The sequence below is a fragment of the Dasypus novemcinctus genome, chromosome 6 (assembly GCF_030445035.2).
Source record: "Dasypus novemcinctus isolate mDasNov1 chromosome 6, mDasNov1.1.hap2, whole genome shotgun sequence".
Taxonomy (NCBI): Eukaryota; Metazoa; Chordata; class Mammalia; order Cingulata; family Dasypodidae; genus Dasypus; species Dasypus novemcinctus.
Genome location: NC_080678.1, coordinates 113,755,008 through 113,780,962, shown reverse-complemented (window position 1 = coordinate 113,780,962; position 25,955 = coordinate 113,755,008). Strand labels below are relative to the sequence as shown.

The 25,955-nt window shown below is 43.0% G+C and overlaps 1 protein-coding gene and 2 long non-coding RNA genes across 3 annotated transcripts in view; 2 read left to right on the top strand and 1 right to left on the bottom strand.

Moving 5' to 3' along the window:
* The first annotated feature begins 4,348 nt into the window (after positions 1-4,348).
* LOC131278801 (uncharacterized) lies at positions 4,349-12,542 on the top strand. Its single transcript, XR_009186235.1, has 3 exons — positions 4,349-4,477; positions 5,015-5,053; positions 11,174-12,542. It is a non-coding gene; the product is annotated as an uncharacterized lncRNA (long non-coding RNA).
* Positions 5,310-6,527, bottom strand: LOC131278802 (uncharacterized). The gene is made up of 2 exons (XR_009186236.1): positions 6,193-6,527; positions 5,310-5,603 (listed from the first exon to the last, which is right to left on the bottom strand). It is a non-coding gene; the product is annotated as an uncharacterized lncRNA (long non-coding RNA).
* Positions 12,543-23,284: 10,742 nt separating the features above from the next.
* LOC131278798 (putative zinc finger protein 487) overlaps positions 23,285-25,955 on the top strand; it is a 56,102-nt gene continuing 53,431 nt past the window's right edge. Inside the window, 2 exon segments of the mRNA XM_058299260.1 lie at positions 23,285-23,573; positions 24,813-24,872. Coding sequence (XP_058155243.1) covers positions 24,836-24,872 — 37 coding nt within the window. The 5' untranslated portion in view covers positions 23,285-23,573; positions 24,813-24,835.

Sequence of the window (25,955 nt, the reverse complement as noted above, 5' to 3'; positions counted from 1 at the left end):
CTTTTCTAAACATTTGACTTGGGTCTTTTTGTATTTTCCAAGCCTGTACTTAACTTTTTGAGTATATAGAATATAGTTGTAATAACTGTCTTTATAAGTCTTTTTCTGCTAATTCTAGCACCTGCATCTGTCTGGATCTGTTTTGATTCATTCATTATTCCCCTCACTAAAGGTTATGTTTTCTTGTCAGTTTGCATGCTTCATAATCCTTTGTTGGATGCTAGACATTGTGAATTTTACTTTGTTAGATGCTGGATATTTTTGTATTACAAAAAATCTTCTTGAGCTTTATTTTGGGACATAGTTAAGTTACCTAAAAACGGTTTTGTCCTCTTCGGTCTTCCTAGTCTTTGTATGATTTCTTAGGGAAGTCCAGTGCATTGCTCAGGTGAAAGTTATTTTCCCCCACCTCTGAGGCAAGCTCTTCCTGCAAACTCTACCCAGTGGCCTATGAATTATGAAGTTCTCCCACTGCAGGCACTGTTCCAGGTCCTCCAAGAGTCCTGGGTATTGTTTCCTCCAATCCTTTTGGATGGGTCTTTGCCTGAGCCTGAGTAATTTCCTGATCAGTACCGTGCTAAATGAATATTCAAGGGGACCCTCTGCAGATCTCTGGGGGCTCCTCTCTGTGCAACACTCTCCCCTTTGATACTTTATCCTATGAACACTGGGTAGCTGTATTGATCTCCCCACACTCTCAATTCCATCTCCTTAACCCAGGGAGTCCTCCAGGCTCCATCTTAACTGTCTACCCTGGTACCACAGGCTAAAATCTCTCTCCAGGAAGTATGCTGGGCCAGTTGTAGGGCTCATCTTATTTGTTTCCCATTTATCAGTGATATTACTATCCTTCATTGCCTGAAAACTGTTGTTTCATATTTTGTCAATTTTGCGACTATTTCAGGTGGGTAGGTTAACCTGGGCCCTGAAACTCCATCTTGCCCAGAAGTGGAAGACTTCCATATTTGTTTTAATATAAATAAATACGTTCTTTATTTAGCTATTACATGTATTTTTTTTTATTTGAGCCTCAGTTGTATAGACAGTGAGGAAATTTTTTTCCTTAATTTAAAAATACTTATGGTCATTTTGTTGTATTTATGTTCTTAGTTCCATTAATTCCCGTATCTTACTTCCATTCCCTGAACTCATATAGGCAGCAATTCTAATGTGTATTGTGGATATCCTTTTATTTATATGTGAACTTGTAAAATGTATAATTTTTTTAAAACATACTTTTAGTTTTACTTCAGCCATGTTAGGTTATTCGTGAGCTGTGAATACTGGCTATGCTACTTAGTAATAAGCCCATCGGTTCTACAAACTACATTGTAAGCTTGATCTCTAGTTATAATTTTTTTTTAAGATTTATTTTATTTCTCTCCCCTTCCCCTCCGTTGTCTGCTCTCTGTGTCCATTTGCTGTGTGTTCTTCTGTGTCCACTTGCATCTTGTCATGTGGCACTGGGAAACTGTCACTTTTTTTGTTGTATCATCTTGCTGCGTCAATTCTCCGTGTGTGTGGTGCCACTCCTGAGTGGGCTATGCTTTTTTTACGTGGAGTGGCTCTCCTGGAGGGATGCAGTCCTTGCGCATGGGGCACCCCTACGTGGCGGACACCCCTGCTTGGCATGGCACTCCTTGCATGTGACAGCACTGCACATGGGCCAGCTCACCACATGAGTCAGGAGGCCCTGGGTATCGAACCCTGGACCCTCTATATGGTAGGCAGATGCTCTATCAGTTGAGCCACAACTGCTTCCCATCTAGTTATAATTTTTTATGACCACTTATTTGTAATGAACATAACCAAGATTCTACTGGTGGTTTTTTGTTCTTTTGTCACTTATGTTGCTCTATGTGTATTCATTCCATTCAGACTGCTTCTAATTGATTCTTTCTCTGTCTACCACTTTTAATTGATGCTCTTTTATCTGCCTCCTGCCTTTCACTTGTGAGAATTCCTCTTGGGCACATTCACAGCAGCAGGATTACTAGGTCTCATATTACACACATGCCTGCTCTACATTCTATTTGATAGCTTCCATGTGGAAATTATTTGCAATCTTAGTTTTGGAATTTTATTTTTAAAAATCTATATTTTAGACTTGTCAATATCTTTTTTTTTACATTTATGGCATCACTGTTGTTTAATGCCATGTCTTCCTTTTAGAATCAGGTTTTTAAAAAATTTCATTGGTTTAAAAATGTATAGTAGAGAATAAAACAATTTAAAGTCATTATAAATTTACAGCACATTTTAATGATTCTAAATGATTTATTTTGGTGATCCTAAGTGCAAAAACCTGAGAGTTAACAGTTTTCATGTTGGCTACCCAATCTATCCAGCCTTAAAATCCAATAATGTTTAAAGTGTGCAAATGCTATGAAGGTGGAAAGACAGATTCCCATTTACTGAAAAGAAAATTAAGGCACAGACGAGACTCAAGATCATAGCACTTGATCAGTGGCACAACTACATTTATAAACACTCTTCGTATACAGGACAGGAATTCCTGTTGGCAGATTTACTTTCTTAACTGCATTTATATATGATCCAAGCATTAAAAAACAAATGTGAATTCTTGAAGTCTGGAAAACAGACTCCCAACTATAAGAATGATGAGGAAAATTCACAGTGTAACCTGGAATGGAGAGGGGGTCGATGCTAGGTGTATTAGTCAGCCAAAGGGGTGCTGATGCAAAATACCAGAAATTGGTTTTATAAAGTATTTATCTGGGGTAGGAGCTTACAGATACCAGGCCATAAAGCATAAGTTACTTCCCTCACCAAAGTCTACTGTCACGTGTTGGAGCAAGATGGCTGCCACGTCTGCAAGGGTCCAGGCTTCCTGGGTTCCTCTGGCTCAGCTCCTGTTTGCTCCACAAGGACAGCTGTAGATTATAAGGCTCTCTAGGCTTTGCGTCCCTCCACAAGGACAGCTGTGGACTATCAGGCAAACGGCTCTGTCTCTTTCCATGGGGCTCTTACACTAGACTTCAGCATCAAACTCCAACATCAAAATCCCAACATTAAGAAACCCCCAACTCTGTTCTTTGCCATGCTTTTTATCTCAACTCCCTAATCATAACTCAGTTTTGCACAGGTACAGATCAGAATGCAAACATAATCCAATACCTATTTTTGGAATTCTTAACTATATCAAACTGCTACACTAGGAAAGGGGAAAAATGATTTGAAAGATCATAATATGGCAAAGTTCTGCCAAACATAACCTAAACTAGGAGAAAGAAAGGTGGCCTACGCTGGAAAGCCAATATTCAGACAAAGGGGGAGAGAAAGGTGTTAAAATAGGATAGGAACTTATTTATCTCAGTATCTCCCAAGTGTTTGGCACACATCTCCATATGAATAATCCTCCTATTGAGGTAGAAAAATATTGGAAGTGAACTGAGTTTATGTTAAAAAAAAAAAAAAAAGAAACAACAAGCCCTATTTTTAATGCTATCCGTAACATTCACATTATCTGGAGGAATCCCTTTCAGGAAAGTAATTAGATGCCATTTTATTCCTACATTTACAGGTTTTGATATTAAGTAGTATCTTATAACCGAAGGAACAAAGCCAAGTTGGATTTAAAAACAAAAAACAAAAACCCACCGAAGTTCTCAGCAGGTCTGTGACACACGGTGCCTAAGGACCCTGCTTCCCTCCTCAGGGCCTAGCAGGCTCCTGCTGGGGTTCCCGCCTCCCGCCTGGCTCGGGGCAGCGCTCCTCCTGCCCAGGGCCGGCCGGCGCCCTCGGGCCGCGATCGCAGCTGGCCTCCCCGTGGCTGACAGCCACTCAGGGCCGAGGTGGCCTGCCTTTCCTCTTTACCTCTAAAGGACCTAGCGCTCAGAGGGAACGCAAGTTACACAGCACGTCTGACTCGTCTCCAGCAGTTCATTTTACCTAAGGTGAAAAAACGTTTCCAGTTTTTCTTTCACACTTTTAAAATGAAAGTTAATAGAGCACAAAGAACGTTACATTAAAAAACATACAAAAACCATGAGGTTCCCATATACCCCACTCCCCACCCCCACCCCATCATTTCTGTAAATTGTATTTTTTTAAAGATACACACATCACAAAAAAATGTTACATTGAGAAATATAAGAGCGAGGAGCGTGTTAAAGGGCCAAGATCGTTCGTGGCTAACCGCGCCGGGCGCTAAACTTGCTTTGCCCCCTGGAGGGGCCGCCCACGCGGCGCTGCCTGGGGCTGGCCGCGGCGGCACGGTGGCGTCGCGGGACCAGCCCACGGGCCCGCGCCGAGCGCGCGGCCCCGCCCTCCCATGTGCGCGTGCGCGCCGGGCCGCGTGGCCGCCCCAGCCAGGCTGGAGAGGGCCGAGGCTGGGGGAGGACCGAGGTTGGGGGAGGGCCGAGGTTGGGGGAGGTCCGGGTTCGCGGAGGCGGCCTTTCAGCGGGACCGCGGGGAAGGGGTCCGGCAGTGGGAACAGGCAGGCGCGAAGTGGGAGGTGCGTGGGGAGGCGGGAAGGGAGCCCGGGTCCTGGAGGGTGGGCAGCAGAGGGGCAGGGAGGGCGCGGGCCCTGGGGGGGTGGGCGGCAGGGGGGCGGGGAGGGCGCGGGCCCTGCGGGCTTGTTCTTCGCGCACCGGGCTTCCCGGGCTGGGGGTGGGGGAATGAAAAAAATGTTCTGTATCCCCCACACCCCACTCCTCCCGCACCAACAACCTCCCTCATCATTGTGGCACACTCATCGCACACCGCCAACACATTTTGGGGCACTGCTGCGCCACATAGATAATAGTTTACCCTGTAGTTCACCCTCTCTCCCAGTCCATCCAGTGGGTTATGGCAGGATATAAAATCTAGCATCTGACCCTGCCATATCATTCAGGACAACTCCAAGTCCTGAAAATGCCCCCACATCACATCTCTTCTTTCATCTCCCTGCCCTCAGCAACTACTGTGGCCACTTTCTCCACATCAGTAAGTTTGCAGTTCTTCCAATCAAATATCCTCTCAACCTATTTTTGTTCCCATTTTCCCCCAGGAAGAATTAGTCGACCAGGAAGAATTAGCAGTTATCTAGGTGAGTCCCTCTTTCTAACCTCATTTTTCCAGAATTACATTTATTTCATTAAAATATCCTTGGGGTGCAGATGTGGCTGAAGCAGTTGCGTGTCTGGCTCCCACATGCCTTCCCGCGGGTGCCTCCTAAAGGAGAGAAAGGGAGCAGACAACTACCGTGAACAGTGAGCAGACGGATGAGAGGCCACGGGGGACAGGGACGTGGAATATCCTCACGTATTTACAAGTAACAGTCCCCCGAAGGCAACAAAACGTGCTTCTTAATAATACAAAAACAAATCTTTATGATATTAGATTAGGTAAAAATAAACATTCTTGTAGCTGAATTTCATTTTTAAGAACCTGACCATGAATTTGAGACTAAACTTCCACTTGAAAGACCTCCAAGAAAAAACTCATGAATCAAATGAAGGAAAATAGCTACTCAAAGGAACGTCCTTTTGTGCTTGTTTTGCCTCCGTTTCTGCCATGCAGATTGCTCGAGTCTTGCTACCCACATCTAAGAAATGAGATGAGTGGACAGGGTGCAGCTCGGTGCTGAGCGTGACCTCCTAGGAAAAAAGAAGAGATGAGGTGAAACTTGAGCCGCAAGCTGGCTGGTGCGCACAGAACAGACGCCAGTGCGTCCCACTGGGGCACGGCCACGAGTAAGATCCAGCTGTGCCATCACCCAGTACTTCCCATCCGGTGAATGGGACCCAAGAAGGTCCCTTTCCTGTGAAACAGCCCAGGCTCCTAACCATTCCGCAGTGTCTCTATCAAACACTTGGGTTCTTTATTTCCTAGGTCATTTGTAAAGATCTCCTGTGCCCTCCACATATAATTCTGCAGGGTTGTCAAGTAGCAGGGGATTCAAACTCAAACCAGTGCCCCCACCCCTTTCTTTTTTGAGACCCCGGAGCTGGGGATTGAGCCTCGGACCTCGAACAACCACCCCACCCCCCCCACCCCCCAGCCACAGGGGCTCTTCTGAGTTGTTTCCCTCATTGCTTTGCTCCTTTTGTTCTTGGAGGCACCGGGGCCTGAATCGCACCTTCCAGGTGGGAAGCAGGCGCGCCACCCTTTGCGCCACCTCCTCCCCCCAGGGCCCTTTTGCCCGGCGTGCCCGACACCTGAACAAAATCACCAAAGGAATCGTACTTTAACAGCGCGGCCGGAGGGGCCTTCCACCAGCCGTGCTCCAGACGGAACGCCCACGCGGGGCGCCAGCCGGAGTGTCCAGGCTCGGGAGTGTCCAGGCCTCCGCGGGCACGGACGCCCCCGGGCGCTGGCCAGTGTGCCCCGGGCCGGCCGGGGAGGGAGCCAGCTGCCGCACCAACCCGGCTCCGGCGAAGGCTCAGTGCTCAGGCCAGCCCCCGCCCCGCGGCCAGGGAGGCTTTCAGTTCCACAGGGAGTGTTAGGAGCAGGGCTCGGTAAATCTTAGGGCCGCAGCACCGCGGCGGCAGGGCGGGCGGCGCCACGAGGCCGGCACCGCCGGGAAGCCCCGCCGCCGCGCACGCTCCGGGCCTCCCGCGGGGCTGGCGGGGCGCGCGGGGCCGCGGGGCGCGTGGGCTGGCGGGGCGCGGGGCGGCGGGGCGGCGGGGGCGCGGGGGCTGGTGGGGCGCGGGGCGGCGGGGGCGCGGGGGCTGGCGGGGCACGGGGCGGCGGGGGCGCGGGGCGGCGGGGGCGCAGGGGCAGCGGGGGCGCGGGGCTGACGGCGGCGGCAGGGAGCCTGGCAACGCCCACTCAGCCCGCGCCGCCCCCAGCCTTGAGCGCCCTTAGAATCAGTTTTCAGTTTTGGTACTTTACATCATCTAATGATTCTTTCAAGTAGTGCTCATGGGTTGAAATAAATCTGCGTTTATAGGCCTTATACTTAATTTTTTTTTTTTCTAATTGAGAATTTTAGGATCCAAATTACATTCCCTTAGCAGATGGAAGCCATTGCTCTCTTGGATTCCCGGAAAAATTGTTGCTGCCTTATTTTGGTTCCTTTCTATTTTATTGTTATGTTTTTATCAGAAAGTTATATCCATTTACAGTTGAGAATAGGTTGAAATCGTGGTTCCTTTCTAGAGCTGCCCAAAAGTCCTGTTGTAGTCGTCATTCATTTTCACCTTAACCAAAATTTCTTAAAAGGGTAAAGCAGGTGGTTGCTCCTGTCCACAAGGCACATTATTTTATTGGTTCTGTTAATTATGACATGATAAAAAGTCCTAGACCGTAGGTAAAAATTGAAAAGGTTTGATCAAGGTGAAATTCAACTTCCATCACCAATTATATTCTGTGAAAATATTCCTCCTAACATAAAATATGGAAGCAAGTATTATTAACTGCAAGTTTTATTATACTTAACAATTATAATTAAGACTATCACAGAAGAATAAAATTATCAAAAAATTTTTTGATGATAATATATGGAATGAATATAAACCTAACAAGAAAGCACCCTTGTCTTAACCTGACTTGTATATTCCTACTATGTTCAATAGTCTCCTGTTTTAATATAATAGTACATATAATCCAGGGGATCATATTTTTTCTCCAGTTTGGAGAAATTATCTTACTATTAAAGTACTGCCCCAGTGCATTCTCTTCTCTCTGCTTCTAAAACATTTAGTAGTTGGCCACTAGAAACCTAGCTCAGTCCCTTAAAACTATAACTCATGCTTACTCTTCTTTGGCACTGCATTCTGGAACATTGACCAGATCTTCCAGCTCAGTCTTATGCTTCAAATTTTCTTCTTCTTTGCTATTTCGTTAATATTATCTAAATTTTTTTTTCGTATTTTGACCTTTTTAACATCTCAGACTCCTAATTTTTTTTTTTTTTTTTTTTGAGTTAACCGGGCTGGGGATTGATAACCTCATATGTGGGAAGCCAGTGCTCAACCACTAATCTACACCAGCTCCCCAGAGGTTTTTTTTCCCTCCTCCATTTGTTTGCTTTTTGTTATTGTTTTAGGAGGTACTGGGGATCCAACCTGGGCAGGCGCTCAAGCACTTGAGCCACATCCGCTCCCCCTAATTCGTTCTTTTTCATAATAGGCATTTCTCCTTTTATAGATGTCTTGTCTCTCATTTCTTTGGCTATGTCAGGTAAACATCTTTCAAAATCCCCATTTTTCTGTACTGGCTACGTGTTTTCGGTGTTAGCTCTTGTCCTTCTGATTGGCAGCCGCCCTTTGGGGTGCTGGTTTTCCTCGGATGTTGTGCTTGCATTTCTTGACTGGAAAGTCCTGCCACTGACTCCAAGTCCTCTATTTACCTGTTTTCTTCTTCTTTTTTTATCTTTCTATGGAATTAATTCATTATTTTAATATATTTAAAAATTTACTTTCAAGGGGTTAAAAACAACCAAGAAAATAGAATAGGAAGAAGAGGCCATGTCCAGGGGAGCAGATGTGGCTCAAGTGGTTGAGCATCCACTTCCCACATATGAAGTCTCAGGTTCAATCCCTGCTACCTCAAAAGAAAAAAAGAAAGAAAATTGGTGCACTGATGGCCTTCATCTACTAAATTATTTTTATTTTTAATTTTCAAATTTACTTTTGAGGTACTGGGGCTGGGGTTTAAACCTGGGACCTCATTTGTAGGAAGCCAGCACTCAACCACTGAGCCACGTTGGCTCCCCGAATTATTTTTAATCAATTTTACTGATACATATTCATAAAGCATACAATCCATCCAAAATGTATAGTCAGTGGTATTTCTTGTGATCACAGAGTTGTGCATTCATCACTTCAATCAATATTAGAGTGTTTTCATTATTCCAATAATAATAATAAAAAACAGACAAACCAAAAACTCTACCCCTTAATCTCTCTTTCCATCCCCTGCCGTACATAGCTGCTATTCTGTTTCCATCTCTCTAATTTATTTGTATTTATATTTTGTATAGATGGAGTCAAACAATTTGTAGTACCTTTTTTTCTTTTTACCCTTAATAGAAGATTGTTAATAGATTACTACACACTATTTTATTTCTTTATTCCCCCTCATTGTTTACGCTCGCTGTCTGCTTCTGTGTCTCTTTGCTGTGTGCTCTTTGTCTCCTCCTCTTCTCTTTAGGAGGCACCAGAACCGAACTTGGCATCTCCCACGTGGGACAGAGGCACTCAGTTGTTGGAGCCATCTCACTTCCCTGGTTTGTGGTGTCTCTCATTGTCTTTCCTCTTTGTGTCTCATTGTTGAATCATCTTGTTGCATCAGCTCACTGTGCCTGCCCATCACACTAGCTCGCCTTTTTCAGGAGGCACCGCAAACCAAACCTGGGACTTCCCATGTGGTAGGTGAGAGCCCAATCACTTGAGCCACATCCACTTCCCCTATTAACATTTTGCATCCTTTTTTTTTTTCTTTTTTACCCTTAATGGAAAATTTTAAGTATATTAGTATACACTATTGCCCATAGTTGGCATTGGTTGTATTTTTGTCTAGTAACATCTTTTTTTTTTTTTAAGATTTATTTTTTTTTATTTATTTCTCTCCCCTCCCCCTCCCCACCCTGGTTGTCTGTTCTCTGTGTCTATTTTGCTGTGTCGTCTTCTTTGTCTGCTTCTGTTGTCAGCGGCATGAGAATCTGTGTTTCTTGTTGTTGCATCATCCTGTTGTGTCAGCTCTCTGTGTGTGCGGCACCATTCTTGGGCAGGCTGTACTTTCTTTCATGCTGGGCGGCTCTCCTTTGGGGCGCACTCCTTGCGCATGGGGCTCCCCTACATGGGGGACACCCCTGCGTGGCAGGGCACTCTTTGTGCACATCAGCACTGCATGTGGGCCAGCTCCACATGGGTCAAGGAGGCCCGGGGTTTGAACCGAGGACCTCCCATGTGGTAGATGGATGCCCTACCCACTGGGCCAAGTCCACCGCCTCTATTAACATCTTGTAATATTAATATATATTTGTTCTGTTTCAAAGAAAAATAGTGATATATACGCAATGTTAACCCATACTCCTATTTCACATGAGGTTTTGCTACGCAACACAGTCCTGTGTTACTTTTTTTAGCTTTCTTTCTAGTAATGTATATGACCTTAGACTTTCTCTTTCAACCACTATCATACCCATATTAACACCGCTAGTTACACAAATGCTATGATGTGCTTTCACCATTTCTGCACATTTCCAAAGATTTACAAAAACTTTTTAGCAATTCTGTGCAGATTAAACCTCAACTTTCATTCTCTAACCTCATTCTCTTTTCTGGTGACCTATATTCTAATTATTAACTCCATGAGTTTGCAGTCATTACCTGGGTTGTTGAATAGCAGGATGGGACATTCAGTGGGGTGTGGGGTGCCAGGGGGCAGTGTAATGGCATGGGACTCCCAAGGTGCCTGGCTGCTGGGGGAGAGGGGGCCACTGCCGCTGCCTCATTGGCCACCCTCAGCCTGCGAGTGAGCAGACAGCTGCCTCTCCAGGCTCAGGGAGGAGGGAGCCTCAGGGCTCGGACTGCCCATGGAGCTTCTCGCAGCTTTTCAACTGTCATCTCCTACAGCGTTCTGGGTGATGGGTCTAACCCTATGGTCATCCTATCTGAATTCTTCAAAATTTTATGTACATTGAGGGTGACCTTTCTCATTTTCCAGCTATGATACCCATTTATATTTTTAAAATATCTTTTGTCATTTCTATGAATTTTTGTCAGAGAGGGGACTGCAGTATGTGCTCTGAAAGTCACTTTGATTCTGTTTAATTGTGCACATCTATGAGAAGTGTTAGGTAGTTCTTGGGGGTGGGGTAAGAATGGTTGTACAAGCTTTGGAATCAGGGAGACCTGGAATTAAATCTCAGCTCTAAAATGTCTTTTTTTTTTCTTAAAGATTTATTTTCATTTATTTATTTCTCTCTCCATTGCATTGTTTGCGCTCGCTGTCTGCTCTCTGTGTCTATTCACTGTGTACTTGTCTTCTTAGGAGGTATGGGGAACAGAACCCGGGACCTCTGGTGTGTTTGGTGGTCGCCCAACTTCTTGAGCCACATCTGCTTCCCTAAAATGTCTTCTTTAAGGCCTTTGTTTAATATCACTCAAACTTACCTTCCCCACCTGTAAATGAGGAAAATAGTGTTTATTATTTCTTCTTATTAAATTTCCATTATTAAATGGAAAAGTTTGTAAGGTAGTTTTCTCTTTCTTTTCAGCCACAGGAACCTGCACACTGAGCTGGTTGACACCTGCCCTGTCAAGTCTCCATGATGCTGGGTCCCGAGGGAGGCGAAGGATTCGTGGTCAAGCTCCGTGGCTTGCCCTGGCCTTGCTCTATTGAGGATGTGCAGAATTTCCTCTCCAACTGCTAAATTCAAGATGGAGCGTCAGGCTTTCATTTCATCTGCACCAGGGAAGGCAGATGGAGTGGTGAGGCTTTTGTTGAACTCACATCAGAAGATTATACCAAGTGGCCTTGAAAAAAGGACAGAGAAACCAGAGGACACAGATGTACTGACATATTCAAGTCTTAAACAGAACCAAAATGGGTGCTGAAGTACAGTGCTGCATTTAGTACTAGTTAAGACAGTTCAAGTTAATACAGCTTATTTTCTAGGAAAACCCTTCTTTTGTCTATGCAAGGAACAGTAAGTGGTTATTTTTTATTTTTTTAAAAAAATATTTGTGTATTTTTAAAGATACATAGAGTACACAAAATATTATTTTTTACAGAAGTCTGTACTTTATGCAGTTACTCACAGTTACTATGCTATCATAACTGAAATTTCAGTTGTGTTGTTGGGAGACTGATATTTAATTGATGCCTTCTCTGATGTGGGAGTCCACTCTAGCAGGCCCCTTCAAGCATTCTGTCAACCCTGGATGTTGACTTGCCACCTGTTAGCTATAACTTGGATATTTACATTTCTTAGCGCTTTGAGACTGTGTATTTTTTTGTATAAAGAAAGCAAGTTTTTATTCAATAAACTTCTCCTAATATTGAAAAAAAAACCCAAAATCCTGAGAAAGCAAGGATTACCTCTGTAGTATAGTGCTGTCACATTTTATGGAATTTAAATCAGGATTCACTCAAATTTAAAATAATAAGAATAAATGTTTGAAAGTTGTAGGTAGTTCTCTTAATCTTTTAAAAATTGTCAGGAATCAGAATTTCAAAACACTCTTGAATAGTAAAATGGGGGCTATGTTGTTACTATATTTGGTCCCTTTAACTAGCACTCAAAACTTCAGTTCATTGCTTGCCTGTATCCTGTAAATGTTTTGTATGGCTTTGACAATTCTGTGACTGATCTGGTGACTTGTGTTGCTATTTTACTACTCAGTGTTGTTATAATTCAGAATCTTTTAAAGGTATCCATTATTATGATTTGTTGGAAGAAAATATTTCTCTTTAATAAAATTCTTATTTATTATGAAAACTAAAAAATAATTCAGAATCTTTTTTTGAAAACCGAGCTCACCCAAGTATTCATTTAGTAGTGATGTTAATGATGATTTTGTAAAATGTGAAAATTGATAACTCTGGAATAGATTTTGATTTTTAATAAAATTTGATTTTGTGTATGGTGCTGTTAAAATGATAGTCAACTGGGAAATCCTGGGGAAATAAAAAGCAGATTAAAACAAAATTTCTTTACAACATTTGTAGATTTATGTTCTTTGAGGGTGCAGCCTCTCTACATTATTCCCAATAGGAAAATTAATAAGTACATAGGGAGTGACTCTTGCCATGTCTTCAGTTACACATTCTGTACTTTGCTGCTGTGTATTGTAACATGGGTTTTGTTGTTGTTTTTTTCATTTTGGTTTTAGACTTTAGAATATGCATGTAATTTTCACAAGAATGGGAGCATGCCTTAATTATTCATGTGTAATATTCTACATGATCCAGTGAAACTGTCTCTTTTAAAAATTAATTAAAAATTTTTTTCTGAATCATAAACTGAAACAATGTTTATAGATCTTTGGACAATTATGTTTGTATATAATCTTAGAAATAGACTTGGCAGGTTAAAAGTCCATTTATATTTTGATACCCAGTAGCCTCCCAAAGTTGGAGATGGTTATGGCCAGGAATAGTTGCCCAAACCTATACCAACCATAGATAATGATTATTCTTTTTAAACTTTTCTAATAAGTCAAAATGGTATTTTTGTGGCTTTTTTACATTTGCATTTAGTTTTCAATAATGAAATTTATCAGTCATTAACTTTATTGTTTCTGCCTTGAATATTAGGCACATTCCACCTAAATACTAATATTTTACATTATTCACTTTAAGAACAATAATTTACTTAAAAACTTCAAAAACTGAACTGATATAAAATTCTTTTTTATTATGGATGAGGTACAGGTACAATCTTATTCCAGATGGTTTGTTGTCCTAACAAGATTAATTGAATTCTTTCCCCATAGCTTTGAAATACTTTTATCAAGTAAGAAATTCCAGTGTTCTTCATTCTGGTACTTTTCTTCTATGGAAGCACTACCAAACAGGTTGGAATCTTACAGTAGTATATTTACATACCTACATATCATTGTATACATCATTCATATCTCACCATTATTTTATATTTTTTTCTTCTGATGAAGATTATAATTGTTCTATTTAATAATTTCACTAAAGTTGCTTTTAAAAATTTTGCCATTATATTTGGAAACTGAAATTTAAAATACAGTGACATTGATAATCACTCAAATAAGATGAACTACTTAGGTATAAACCTAAGGTGTAAACAAAACAAACCTTAGGTGTAAACAAAACAAACATACCCCAGGACTTTTATGCTGAAAACTACAAAACAGTGATTGAAAGATATCAAAGAAATTCTACAGAAATGGATCTAAATACTGTGTTTGTGGTTTGGAATACTCAACACAGTAAAGATGTCAATTTTCCTCAAACTGATATACAGTTTAATACTGTTCTCATAAGTCTGGCAAGAGATTTTGTAGCCATCAACAAGATTATTCTGAAGTTTATATGAAACACAAAGAAATTAGAATAGCTAAAATAATTTTGAAAAAAGAAGAATAAAGTAGGAGGAATCACTTTACTCAATTTCAAGACTTATTACATAAGTATAATAATAAAAACTGTGATTTTGGCAAAGGGAGAGATATATTGATCAATGGACAGAATAGAGAACCCAGAAAGAAGCCCCATAAAAAAAGTGCAAACGCATGGAAGGATAGGATTTTATCATGGTGCTGAAGCAATTGGTTATCCAGAGGCAAAACAAACGAGAACAGCAACCCCAAAGTGTCAACTTAAACCTTATTATACCTTATTCAAGAAATAACAAAATGGATCAAAGACTTAAATGTAAACTGTAAAACTGAAAAGTTTGGAAAAAATCTAGGAGAAAATCTTTGGAACCTAGAACTTGGTGAGTAGTTTGTAGAAATGACACCAAAAGCTTAACTCATAAAAGAAAAACTAAATAAGTTTGACTTTGTCAAAATAAAATACTTTTGCTCTGTGAAGGACCCTATTAAGAAGATGAATAGAGAAGCTACTGATGGGGAAAAACAGTTGTATGTCAAATATCTGACAATAGACTCATATCTAGAATATATTAATCATTCTTAAAACTTAACAGTAAAAATCCAATTAGAAAATGTGCAAAAGACACAAAGAGACATTTCACCAAAGAGGATATAAAGATGTCAAATAAGCATGTAAATAGATGTTCAACATCATTAGCCATTAGAGAAATGCAAATAAGACCACAGGAGTTATCATTACATACCTATTAGCATAGCTAAAAAAACAACAGTGACAACATGAAATGCTGGGAAGGATGTGAAGAAACTGGATTTCATATGTTGCTGGTAAGAATGTAAAATAGTACAACCACTTTGGAAAATTGGTGTTTCTTAAACAACAAAACATGAAATTACCATGTGACCAAACAACTGCTCTTCTATGCATTTACCCCAGAGAAATGAAAACTCAAGTCCTCCCCAAAACCTGTATTTGATTGTTCCTGGCAGCTTTGACTGTAATACCTAAAAACTGGAAACAACCAAAATCCATTCAAGAGGTGAAAGGTTAAACAAACTGGTATATCCATACCATGGAATCCTACCCAGCAATAAAAAGAAATGAACTATTGATACATGCAACAAATTGGAAGGATTTCAAGGGCATTATGCTGAGTGAAAAACAGCCAATTTCAAGCAGTCACATAATGTGTGAGTCCATTTGTATAACATTCTCAAAATGACAAAATTAGAGCTGGAGAACAGAAGAGTGTATGCCAGGGATTAGGGAGGGTGGAGGGTGGGTGTGACCAAAAAGGGGACCCAAGGGAGATCTTTGTGGTGATGGAAGAGTTCTGGATCTGGATTGTAGTGTTAACAGAAATCTATACATGCGGTAAAATGACACAGAACTACACTCATACTTTATACCAGTGTCAGTTTCCTGGTTTCAATAATGTACTCCAGTTAGGAAAATTGTAAACTATGGGGAAGTGGGTCCTGAAAGACCAATAACTGAGACTCAATATCCCTCCCAGAGATGGCTCCCTTGCCTGTTTGCTTGTTGTCTGTTTTTGTTTTTTTGTTTTCCCCTTTAGGAGGCACTGGGAACTGAACCTGGGACCTCCAATTGGGAGGTGGGTACACAACTGCTTGAGAACATCTGCCTCCTGCTCGTTTGTTTTTGCTCATTGTCTTGCTTGTTGTTTTTGTCCTTTTTTTCTCCTTGTCTGTTCTCATTGTCCACTTGTTTTTGCTCAATGTCTGCTTGTCTGCTCACTGTTTGTCTTCCTTAGGAGGCACTGGGAACCAAACCTGGGACGTCCCATGTGGGAGATGGGTGCTCAACTGCTTGAGTCACATCTACTCCCCCTCAGTATATATTTTTAAAAGTAGTTTTATTCACACACCATACAATCCACCCAAAATGTACAATCAATGGCTTTCAGTATAATCACAGTGTGCTTTCATCACCACAATCAATTTTAGAACACTGTCATAGCTCCAAAAAGAAGAAATTCTCACCCCTGATTCTCTCCTGTTATTGACACTTAGCACTGGTGTGGTACCTTTGTTACAATTGATGGAGGAATATTAAAAATCACTGTTAACTCTAGACCATAGTTTGCATTAGGTGTATCTTTTTCCGTATACCACCCTATATTAACACCTTATAATTTGTTCCAGTTCATCTAAAAGTCAATATTAAGTGCTGCCTTCACATCTGGTAAAACCAGGAGGGCCTGGAAAGACCTAACCTAACTCTGTTCCTGTGGATAAGATCCTAGCCAAGCAACTCTCCTTATCACGAGACCAGTCACGGCATCTGCTTATCCCCCAGTAATGGGCTCCAGTCCCCTGCCAGTCCAGGGAATTTTCCCAACAAAACAATTACACATCCAGCAGGAACCAAACAGAGCCTGCCCCCCACAGCCCCTCCTTGCTCACTTTGCTCCCTAGTGCATCCCCCAGGTAGCCCTGTGTAGAACCTGATATTCTCTTGCCCAGTCTGTGTATATATGGCCCAATAAGCTGCCACTGATGGCGTCTGTCCAGTGGGAGGTGTCGTGTATTCTGCCTTCCCTATAACCTGAGGCAGGAAGCCATACCTCACCTAAAGAGTGAAGGGAGGTGAAGGACACAACTGGGTAAGGGTATGAGGGAGCTCTGGTTACAATCTCTGTAATTCCCTGTGAATCTATAATTATTTCAAAAATAAGTTAAATCTATCATTTAGACTATTTGGAAAAGAGGAGCATATACAGTGTTTGCTAGAGCTAGCTTGTCCTGACAGGCTTGTATTGATTCCTGTAATTAATTTCAGGAATTTTGTTGGTTGCTAACCAGCCATTATTAAAATGTTAATGAGGGCATATGGGAATCTCCTCTATTTTTTCAAGGTAACATTTTGTGTGATCTATGTATCTTTTAAAAATAAATAAAAAATATACTAAAAATGTTAATGATATAAATTTACCATGGAATAAATTATATTTAAAAACATTTTTACAAAATAAAATGAAACAGCAAGGTGCAAAAACATATACAAAAACCGAAAACCCTGAAGACATTTGATTGGATTAAAACAGTCTTTTCATTTAGGAAAGTGGTATGTATTTCTATTCATTCAAGACTTCCCCCCCCCCCCCCATGTAGCACAGTCCAGCTTATAATTTTCTTTGGAGGTTTAAAAAAATTTTAATGCTAACTAATGTATATGTTTGATGCTACTGTGAATGAGAATTTATATTCTGGCTTTTCTTAAAGTAGAAGAAATGATAGATGTTATATTGGTCATCTCTCAATAATACTATGTTTGATTAATTGTTTTATGATATTTTCCATCAGAAAGATACTTTGTTTCCCTTTGAAATTAGGGGCGATCCTTGACATTTTGAGAATGACTTATTCTCCAATAAATTTTACTCTGATACTTTACGCTTATATCAATGATACTTTCCTCAATCAATTATTACATTGGAGATTGCAAAGTGGTGTTTTCTCATTTTGTCATTCCTTTTGCATGCATTAGCTGGTGTTCTTTCAAGAAGAGGTGTTCTTTATTTTCTTTCTCATGTGTATCACTATAGACTTATGGATTTAAAAAATTTATTTATATTCAATATGTTACAATCAAATGTAGTCTTCATTTTTAAAAAGTCTGTTATTTTATGTAATTGTCTTAAATATCTCTACATAAATTGAGAAACACATGGAACAATATTATAATTATTGCTTCAACCATCAAAATCAATTTAGAAAACTTGAAAGGAAAGTCTGTTGTACTTAATCATATTTTTACTCCTTTTTTCCCTTCTTTTTTTCACTTCCTTTTGCTTTCAAAAACTTACTTTAGTTATTTTTTTAGGTTAGGTCTTCTGGTGACAAATTCTCTTGGTTTACCTTTGTCTAAGAATTTATTAAATTTCCATTTATTCTTTTTTTCTCTCTATTTTATTCTTTAATGAATTGTTTTTTTCTTGATGCTTTCAATAATTTTTTTCTTTATTTCATTTTCAGTGATGTGTTCTTCACTATGATATGTGTTGGCATGGATTTCTTTAGGTTTTTCCTGTCTGTGGTTCAGGCTGTAGACTTATGTCTTTTGTCAAATTTGAGAATTTTTCAGCCACTATTTTGCCAAATGATTTTTTAGCTCTACCTTTTTCTCGTTTTGGGACTCCAATGATGTAAATGCTATTATTTTTCCACATTGTCCTAGTAATTTTTTCAGTCTACTCTCTTTTCAGATTGGGCAATTTCTACTGTTCTGTCTTCAAGTTCACTGGTTTTTTCAGCTGTCCTCTCTATTCTACTGTTGAAACCACCACTGAGTATTTTATTGCACTTGTATTTTTTTCAGTTCTAAAATTACCATTTGTTTCTTCTTTATATCTTCTCTTTCTTTATCAAGACTTAATTGTTCATAATTATTCATTGAAGCATTTTATGATAGTTGCTTTAAAATCCTTGTCAGATAATTCCAACCTCTGGTTCATCCCACTGTTGGTGTCAGCCTTGATTGCATTTCTCATTCAAGTTGTGATTTTCCTCATTCTTGGCATGATGGGTGATTTTTTACTGTATCCTGGGTATTATGTTACCAGACTTTGGCTCTTATTTAAATCTTTGTTACACAAGCCCCCTCTGATGCAGCACAGGCCAGAGAGAGGGGTGCTGGTAGGGGTGAAAGTTGGGGTTCTCCTCTTAGCCTCCATCGACAGCAGGGCAATAAATATTCCTCAGTCAGACAGGGCAGGAGTGTGAGTCCAGGCTCTTCCCTGAGGACACCACATGGATGGGAGAGGGAGAGGGGCCTAGTCGCTCCTCCGTAAGTCATCTACACTGACATTTTAGAGGAGGTGTGGGGCTTATTGCTAGAAGCTCATGAAAATCCTAGCTTTACACTCAGCCTTTCTTGACACTGTTGGAGGAGGGAGCTAGCTATAATTATGTAAAAGGATGGAAGGCTAAGCTCCCCACTGGGTGGAGGTAGGTCTGCAGCTTTTATTATTATTATTACTACTACTACTATTGTGTATAGTTGAATATATCAGTTATTGTCTAAATGTTTTCTGTCTTACTATGTTGACCTTTTCCTTGTCCTCTGGTTAGAGAACTATGACTTTTGTTGGGGATGGTCTTATCTGTACCTGTCAGTGTTTCCAGATTGCCTGCTTCTCCAGGCCCCAGTTTGGGATATATGATGCAAAAAGAAAATGCTTGGAACTCACTGCTATGTTTTTCCTGTTTTTTATTTGAAACAAGTCAATTTTATTGATGCATATTATTTCCTGGGGTTTTCAGGTCCCTGGCCATCTGCCTTCTTATCCCTGACTTTCAGTCTTATTGTATATAATGTCCATGACTATTAGCTTAGTTAGAGGAATAGGAGAAGTGTGTCTACTTAATTTCCTATACTTTCTACTTAATGCTCAAATTTTGTCCAGTGGGAGCCACTTCAAATTGGGTCTGATTTCTTATTTATTTATTTATTTATTTATTTATTTAATCTTCCCTTGCCCCCCCCAATTGTCTGCTCCCTGTGACCATTTGCTGCATGATCTTCTGTGTTCAATTCCATTCTTGTCAGTGGCATGGGGAATCTGTGTCTCTTTTTGTTGCATCATCTTGCTGTGTCAGCTCTCTGTGTGTGTGGCGCCATTCCTGGGCAGGCTGAACTTCCTTTTGCGCTGGGCGACTCTCCTTATAGGGCACACTCCTTGCACGTGGGGCTCCCCTACTTGGGGCACACCCCTGCGTGGCATGGCACTCCCTGTGTGTATCAGCACTGCACGTGGGCCAGCTCCACACTGGTCGAGGAGGCCCTGGGTTTGAACTGTGGACCTCCCATGTGGTAGGCAGATGCTCTATCCGTTGAGCCAAGTCCGCTTCCAGGTCTGATGCCCTTTTGACGTGACATTGTTATTCTTTTTTGCACTTCCCTGTACTTTGTCAAATCACAATGTCTCAGGCACACCTTCTACTTTCTTTGTCCTCCTGAACAAGATAAAGGAATGTCACAAAAGACAAAGCAGGGTGGTGATGGTAGCACAACACTGTGAATATAATTAGCAGCACTAAATTATATATTTGAAAGTGGTTAAAAGGGGAGATTTTAGGTTGTATATAAGTTACTAGAATAAAAATAAAATAGCCCAAAAAAACCATAGGACTGTACAACACCAACAGTGAACCCTAATGTAAACTATGGACTATAGATAATAGTACAATTATAATATTCTTTTAGCAATTATAACAAAGCTTCCACACTAATGCAATATGTCAATAATGGGAGGGAAGTATATGGGAACTTGGTATTTTCTCCATGATTTTTCTGTAAACCTACAACTTCTCTAATAAAAATTTTATTAAAAAAATAAAGCAGTGGTAGCAGAGTGAGGACTGTTTGGAATTTAAAAAGGGTAAAATGATAAGTAAACCAAGTACAATGTATAATTCTTTTTTTTTAATGTATAATTCTTGACTTGATCCTGTTTTTTAAAATAACTTCAAACATCTTAATAAAAGTGTTGTAATAGAAATTCTTGGGATAACTGGGGAAATTTGAACAGGAACTTGATAGACTTTTTTTTTTATTTCTGTTCAATTTTATAGGTGTGATAATGGTATTGTGATTATGAAGGAATATGTCCTTAATTGTAAAAGATTCATGATGACATATTTAGGGCTGAAGTGTCATCATGTCTGCAATTTATTGACCAAGATTGGTTTTCTCTTGAACAGGCTGCCGGCCTTGCTCCTTGCATGCCCCTACAGTCTCCCTCCTCCAACCTGACTACTTTGAAATTTATCTGGCAACTGAAGGACTGCAGAGAAAAACAACTCAGACTGCAGGGGAAAAAGGAGGGGAAAGACAAGTTCAGATACTAGCTATTCCAAGCTATCAACCTTGGCCCTTCCTTCCCCCTCTTCCCTTCCTCTGTCCCAGCTCTTACAGATGACAGGTGGCCTAATTACTGCAGAGTAAAACAATCTAACCAAGTGCTCCTAACTCCACTCTCATTAAACTACTGCCAATGTCAAAGATCAAACCTCTACCATCCTCCAAGCCACACGCAGCCCTTGAAAAGCTTGCTGTCCTTTTTATCAATAGAGTTGAGGTTTACTCTCTCTCCCCTTCCTTGGTAGCTATGAATAAAGTCATCCTTGCCTGTTTCCCACAGTCCAGTACAGCTTTTTTTTTTTTAATATTTCTTTCAAATGGCTCAGCACAAATAAAAATTAGTATATACAAATAAAGAAAATATGTCAAAATATTAACAACTGGTGACTCTAGGTAAGGTATGAATACATCTATTGCTCATTGAATTCTATTGCATTTCTATTTGAAACGTTTGTAAGAAAATGCCAGGTTTTGTTTGACCAAGAAAAAGATAGTTGTTTACTGAAACAAGCTACGTAACACTTATGCCCTTCAAATCGCGTTTTTTGTGAAATGCTAAAAGGTTGTATACAGTCCTTTTAAGAGTGACAAGGCTGTGTGAAAATTTTCTCATAAAACAGACTAAGTAAACTACAGGAGTGTGTGTGATAAGCTCATGTGTCAACTTGGTCAGGTGATGGTGTCCCGTTGTTTGGTCAAGGCAAGCACTGGCTTGCCTTGTTACTGTGAGGATATTTCATGGACTTAAATAATCAGTAAGATGATTGCATCTATGGCTGATTAGATCTACAATCAACTGAGATAGCTTTCAATGAGGAGAGAAGTTTGAGCCAATCAGTCAGCGGCCTGAAAAGGAGAGGTAATGGGAAGCAGATGTGGCTCAGGCGATGGGACTCCAGTCTACCATACAGGAGGTGCAGGGTTCGATCCCCTGTGCCTTCTGGTGAAGGTGATCCGGCTGGAGTGGCAAGCTGGCCCAAGAAGAGAACTGACTTGCATGGCATGCTGGCCTGTGCAAGAGTGCTGGCCTGTGCAGGAGTGCTGACGCAGCAAGATGATGCAACAAAAAGAGATGCAGAGGAGAGACAGTAAGAGATGCAGCAGACCGGGAGCTGATTTGGCATAGGAGAATGAGCACCTCTTTCCCACTCCGGAAGGTCCCAGAATTGGTTCTCAGTGCCACCTAAAGAAAAAACAAGCAGACACAGAAAAACACATAGTAAATGCACACAGAAAGCAGAGAGCCAGCACAAAAACAATGAGGGGGCTAGAAAAAAAAAAAAGTATAAATATAAAAAAGGAGATGTGATGATTTTAGCAGCCAGAAGAGAGAACTCCCATTTCTATTTCTGCCAGCCTGGGAAATTCATTGAAAAACTTTCATCAGAGTTCCCAGCCTGCCCTACAGAATTGTGCATCCCACAGTCACTTGAGACAATTCATATAAAACTCTAATATTTACACATATTACCTGTTGGTTCTGTCTCCCTAGAAAACTCTAATACAAGGAAGGATCCTTTCAGTTGGTGTGCATGAGACACTATACTAGCTTTACAATATTTTATCAACTCCACTACTTCTGCTACCCCACCAGCCTTGTGCGCTTTACTGCCAGGAGCAAAGCCCTGCTGTCACCGCGCTGTTCCTCCTTCCAGCTCTTTCCGCTTATAGAGTCCGAATAAGGCTTTCCACGTGGGGTCCCGCCCGCTCCCTGCCGCCCCCTGCCGCCCTCTGCCGCTTCCCTGACGGCCCCTGCCGCCCCCTGCCGCCCCCTGCCGGCCCCTGCGGGCTCCTGGCAGTCCCTGCCGCACACCGCACCGCGCCGAGCCCAGGGCGCCAATCAGCCGCTGGGGCTGACGGGAAATGGGCCTTGGTCCCCGTTGCGCCGGAAACGGGTAAGGCCCCTCTGCGCATGCACCATCTCGCTCGATCTCGCGGGCGCTGGCGCGGGCGCTGGCGCGGGCGCTGGCGCGGGCGCTGGCGCGGGCGCTGGCGCGGGCGCTGGCGCGGGCGCTGGCGCGGGCGCTGGCGCGGGCGCTGGCGCGGGCGCTGGCGCGGGCGCTGGCGCGGGCGCTGGCGCGGGCGCTGGCGCGGGCGCTGGCGCGGGCGCTGGCGCGGGCGCTGGCGCGGGCGCTGGCGCGGGCGCTGGCGCGGGCGCTGGCGCGGGCGCTGGCGCGGGCGCTGGCGCGGGCGCTGGCGCGGGCGCTGGCGCGGGCGCTGGCGCGGGCGCTGGCGCGGGCGCTGGCGCGGGCGCTGGCGCGGGCGCTGGCGCGGGCGCTGGCGCGGGCGCTGGCGCGGGCGCTGGCGCGGGCGCTGGCGCGGGCGCTGGCGCGGGCGCTGGCGCGGGCGCTGGCGCGGGCGCTGGCGCGGGCGCTGGCGCGGGCGCTGGCGCGGGCGCTGGCGCGGGCGCTGGCGCGAGCGGGGTGGCGCATGCGCGGAAGAGCTCGCGGAGGCTGGGGAGGGCCCTGCGGCTGAGCCGGAGGCGGAGCCGGGCTCTCAGGAGAGGCCGCCGGGGGGCGCTCTCGGGCTTCTTTCGGGTGCTCTTCGCTATGCCCTCCGCCCCTTTCCGGAAGGACCCTGCGTGCCTCAGAGAGGTGTCGCGTTGAGCCCTCGCCCACCGGGAGGTCGGGAGAGTCCCTTGCCACAAGTCGAGGGCCGAAGCGCGTTCCCCCGGAGCCCCCAGCCGCAGGGGACGGGCTCCGGTGAGCGCGTCCACGGCGACCTCCCTTCCCGTTTCCTCCTTCCAAACAGCGATTCTACCCAAACTCAGCATTGTGTGCTTCAGGGCAGGAGCTCAAGGACGGCACTGTCCTGTGTCAGATGTGGCCTCTGTTTCATTATGTGACCATTGTGTTTCTAGGTCCTTGGTGTCCTATCAGAGCGCTACTATCCAAGGGTTCTGGGCCTGAGCGGAACCGGCCAGTCTGTGTATCCCCAGAGGTCCGGGTTTATTTGCGTTTTTTGAAAGACTAGCCTGAGATCCTGGGGTCAGAGAGCTCCAAGGTTTGGAGCTCTGATACCTGTTCTGACTCAAATAATTTTGTCGCTTAGGCCCAGGTCCTGGTTCCTGGGAACAAAGCAGCTCTTGTGCGGCCAAGAGGGAACCTTAGGAAGAGAAATCCCACCTGGAAGATGGCCCACCCTCAGAGCTTCAGAGCAGAGGCAGAAGAGCCAGAGAAAGCGAAACCTACCTGTGAATGGCTAGAAGCAATTTGCAATCCTTGAGCTCCATCCAGAAGCCACCCCAAACTATAATAGGAGCTTTGAGCCAGATTTCAGAAGAGACATGTGAGCTGGGGCCAAGGCAGAGGGGCCGGCCTGCCCAGGAAGTGTTGCTTCATTTGAGGATTTGAGAGGGTGTGGTCTGGGGGTGGAAAAGAAGTGCCACCTACTCTAAGGAATTTCCTCTCAGGCCTCCCTAACTGCCCTCGACTCCTTTCAAATGCCCCACTATTTGCAGGTGACCAGGGGGCCTGGCTCCATGCCCCTTAGCAGACGGGGCGCTGAGAGATGCTGCTTCCATCCTGACTCCTGGGCTCAGAAGGTCGTGGGGGAAGGGCATCCTGGATTGCCAATTTCTGCCTAACATGAAAGATGAGAACTGCTGAGTCCAAGAGGGTGAATGTGCAGTCAGGTTTTCTGGTATAGTTAAGTAAAAAACCAGTTTCTTTTCTTTTCATTTTTATTTAAAGGTGGTACCAGGGATTGAACCCAGGACCTGGCACATGGGAAGCAGGCGCTCAGCCACTGAACTACATCAAAACTGGTTTCTGTCAAAAGATGGAGAAACTGCTACCAACATAGAGAAGGGCCAAAGGACATTTTCCTATGGGAGGGCGTTCTATTCACCTGGCAGGTGGAGCTTTTTAGGCAAGAGAATCCAGGAGGGGAAAGGCAGGTTAGATTTCTTGTGGTCTCATTCTTTCTTTTTTCTTCCCCAGCTCCCCCCTTCATTATTCTCTACATGTTTCCCAGAGCAGCAGAAAATGGACAGATCTCAGGTGAGCTGTTTATTTTATTCCTTACTTTGTTTACTGTGTCTTGTACGAGGTCTTTAAGGTCTGTAGTTGAGAATGGGAATGCAGAAATGGATGGAAATTAACATCAGGAATAATACACGGAAGGCTATCAATATCAGGACAAAGTGGAATACAGAACTATATAGGCGCTATGATGTTATAGCTGATTTGTCTGATCTTTTTCAGGGCATAGCAATAATGCAGACATTATCTGGGATGTGCTTTGCATTGACCATGGAAAGAAATCATGCTAAATCCTCATGAGGCATTTAGAGCTCTTGGCATTGAAGTCTAGACAATGTTCCTTTCCTGGTTTTTGTAAAGGTAACATAGACATGCTTTCTAAGTGAGTACCTGAAATCAGCGCAGCCTGCAGCCTGCCATTGATCCTCAGGGGAAGCATGGCACTGTGTCAGAGGTGAACTCAGCCAATCCAGGTTTCCAGGGGCCAAAACACCTTGGTCCCGTGGATTGCTTTCTGATGGTCCTAGTTGAGCCAGGCATAGAATTTAGAATATCTCTGAAAAGAAAGACTTGTATCACCTTCAGATAATCTCTGTAAATATTATGTATACATGGTGCAGGAGATAGATTTCAAGTTGTGCGTTCTGGCAGATGTTTTCCCATTTCCCTTTGGCATTTTAAACTGCTTCACTTTGTGGATCTGTCTGATGAGGGACACCAGTGACCTTATTATGGCAAGGTTGTGGATACTTTAGTGCTTGCTTTAATTGAGCTTTCTGTCCAGTTGGTGCTCATGTCCAGTCTCTCCTAGAGTGTTGTCTTGGCTGGTTTCTGGTTTTTTCCTCTCTCTGTGATTATTTCTTTTCACTTCTCTCCACGGAGCTATCTTCCTCTTGTGCCTTTCTTAATTGCTTCTCCCAAGGTGTCCATTCTTGATCCTCTTTCATCCTTACTCTCCCTGATTCGCCTCTATGGGAAGGCATTATTTGCCGGACTGCTTGGCTCTGTCTTTCCCCTACTTTTAGACCCTAAAGGCCACCACTCTGCTGTATATCTCTGTAAGTATCCAAAGGCTCTTTAAACTCCATCGATTCAAATAAA